This window comes from Aureococcus anophagefferens (assembly GCF_000186865.1).
Source record: "Aureococcus anophagefferens unplaced genomic scaffold AURANscaffold_1228, whole genome shotgun sequence".
NCBI classification, from domain to species: domain Eukaryota; class Pelagophyceae; order Pelagomonadales; family Pelagomonadaceae; genus Aureococcus; species Aureococcus anophagefferens.
Window position 1 is genome coordinate 1 of NW_008706316.1, and position 1,849 is coordinate 1,849.

The following is a 1,849-nucleotide window of genomic DNA, read 5'->3' on the forward strand; positions in this document are numbered from 1 at the left end:
GCGCGCGGCGACCAGAAGTCCCGCGTCGCGTTGCCGCAGGCGCGCGCGTAGAGCGCGGCGTCGCCGGCGTAGAACTCGGCCGCGTAGGCCTCGATGGCTTCGCGCGCGCCCGGGACGAAGTGCTCGGGCCGGCGCCGCGCGGCGTTGCGCCGCGCGGCGGCGAGGCCGCAGGTCCGCCGGGGCTCGCGCCAGTCCGGGGGCTCGCAGAAGGGCCGGAGCACGCGGTCGAAGTCGGCGGCGAGCGCGTCGAAGCAGAGCACGCGGACGTCGGCGCCCGCGTCCGCGGGGAGCCAGGCCGACTGGCGCCGGAACGCCGCGTCGGACGGCGGCTCGCCCGGCCCGGCCGGGCCCGCGTGCGCCGGCGCCGCGCACGCGCCGCGGAAGCCCGCGGCGTCGCCGAGCGCCGCGGGCACGGTGCGGTTCCGCAGGAACGCGTGGCAGGGCCCGTTCTCGACGAAGCCCGTCGCGCCCGCGGCCGCGTCGTCGCCGATGCCCTCGCCGCCCTTGACCATGAACGCGAGGCCCGACGCGAGGCGGTCCCGGGGCTCCCGGAGCACGATCGCGTACGTCGCGTTCGGCCCCGCGGCGCCCGCGGGCGCGTGGTGCGCGAGCTTGCGGATGCGCGGCTGGCAGCGCACGGCGCTCGCCAGGCTCCGGCCGCCGGTCTTGCCCGGGTGCAGCACGTGGAGGCTCGCCGCCGGCGCCGCGGCCGGCAGCGCGCACCCGGGGCCGCCCCCGGCCGGGCCCCGCGCCGCGCGGAACGCCGCGAAGGTGCCGTCCGCCGCCGGCGGCGGCGGCGCCGGTACCGGCAACGGCGGCACTGACAACGGCGGCGCCGACAACGGCGCCGGCAACGGCGGCGCCGGCAACGGCGGCGTCCGCAGCGCGGTCCGCGGCGTGAGGTGCGGCCCGTCGTCGCCGTCGCCGCGGAGCGCCGAGAAGGTCACGAGCGACGACGCGCCGAGCAGCGCGAGCGCGACGGCCGCCGCGCGCCCGCGCCTCATGCGCCGCGCGGCCCTCGACGCCGCGACGCGCCGGCATCGGCGCGCGGGCCCATGCGGCCGCCCGCGGGGCTGCCTCTCGGCACCGTGCCGGCTCCCGCCGCTTCACGGACTACCTCAAGTCGCGATTACGCCGCGCTCCGCGCGCCGCTCGAGGTCCGCGGCGCAGGCCGCGCGCCGCGGGAAGCGCCAGCCGAGGGCCGCGGCGTCCGCCGGCGCCATGGCCCAGGGCTTGGCGCCGCCGGGGTAGTGGCGGACGAAGGCGTCGCGCCAGCACGCCGTGTTGTGCGGGTGCTGGCGGTGGATGCCGCGCATGCAGTTCCACCGGGGGTCGAGCCGCGCCCAGTCCTCGCCGACGGCGAGGACGAGCGGCGGGTTGCTGCCGAGGCGGTAGATGGGCGGGTCCGCCGCCGCGTTGGCCGCGACCCAGCGCTCGACGTCGGCCGCGAGCCGCCGGACCCGCCAGCGGTCGAGGTCGAAGACGACGACGCCCGCGTTGAACGCGTGGAGCGCCGCCGCGGGGTCCGCGAAGCGCGCGAGGACGGCCGCGGCGCCGCAGTTCACGAGGTGGTCGCAGACGCGCTTGAAGTCGCGCGGCGCCGCCGCGAGTACGGCCGACGCGTTCGCCGCGAACGCCGCCGCCGCGGCGCCGTCGAGGCCCGCGAGCGACGCCTCGACGACGACGTCCGCGTCGAGGTAGATCGCGCGCCGCGCCTCGGGCAGCAGGTCGCCGACGAAGAACCGCGCCTGCGCGGGACGGCCTCGGACGCGACGCGTCCGCGCGCGCGCGCGCGGCGGGGTCGACGCGACGGCCCGCGCGACGCGCGGCCGCGGCGCCCCGCGCGGGC

General features: G+C 80.8%; 1 protein-coding gene across 1 annotated transcript; it reads right to left on the minus strand.

Annotated features, from left to right (window-relative positions):
* Positions 1 to 12: 12 nt before the first annotated feature.
* AURANDRAFT_69261 (hypothetical protein) lies at positions 13 to 1,748 on the minus strand (the record flags this gene model as incomplete). The annotated part of the gene is made up of 2 exons (XM_009045022.1): positions 13 to 1,073; positions 1,134 to 1,748. Coding segments are annotated over 2 exons (1,676 nt in total), but the record flags the coding sequence as incomplete, so codon positions are not given.
* Positions 1,749 to 1,849: the final 101 nt, after the last annotated feature.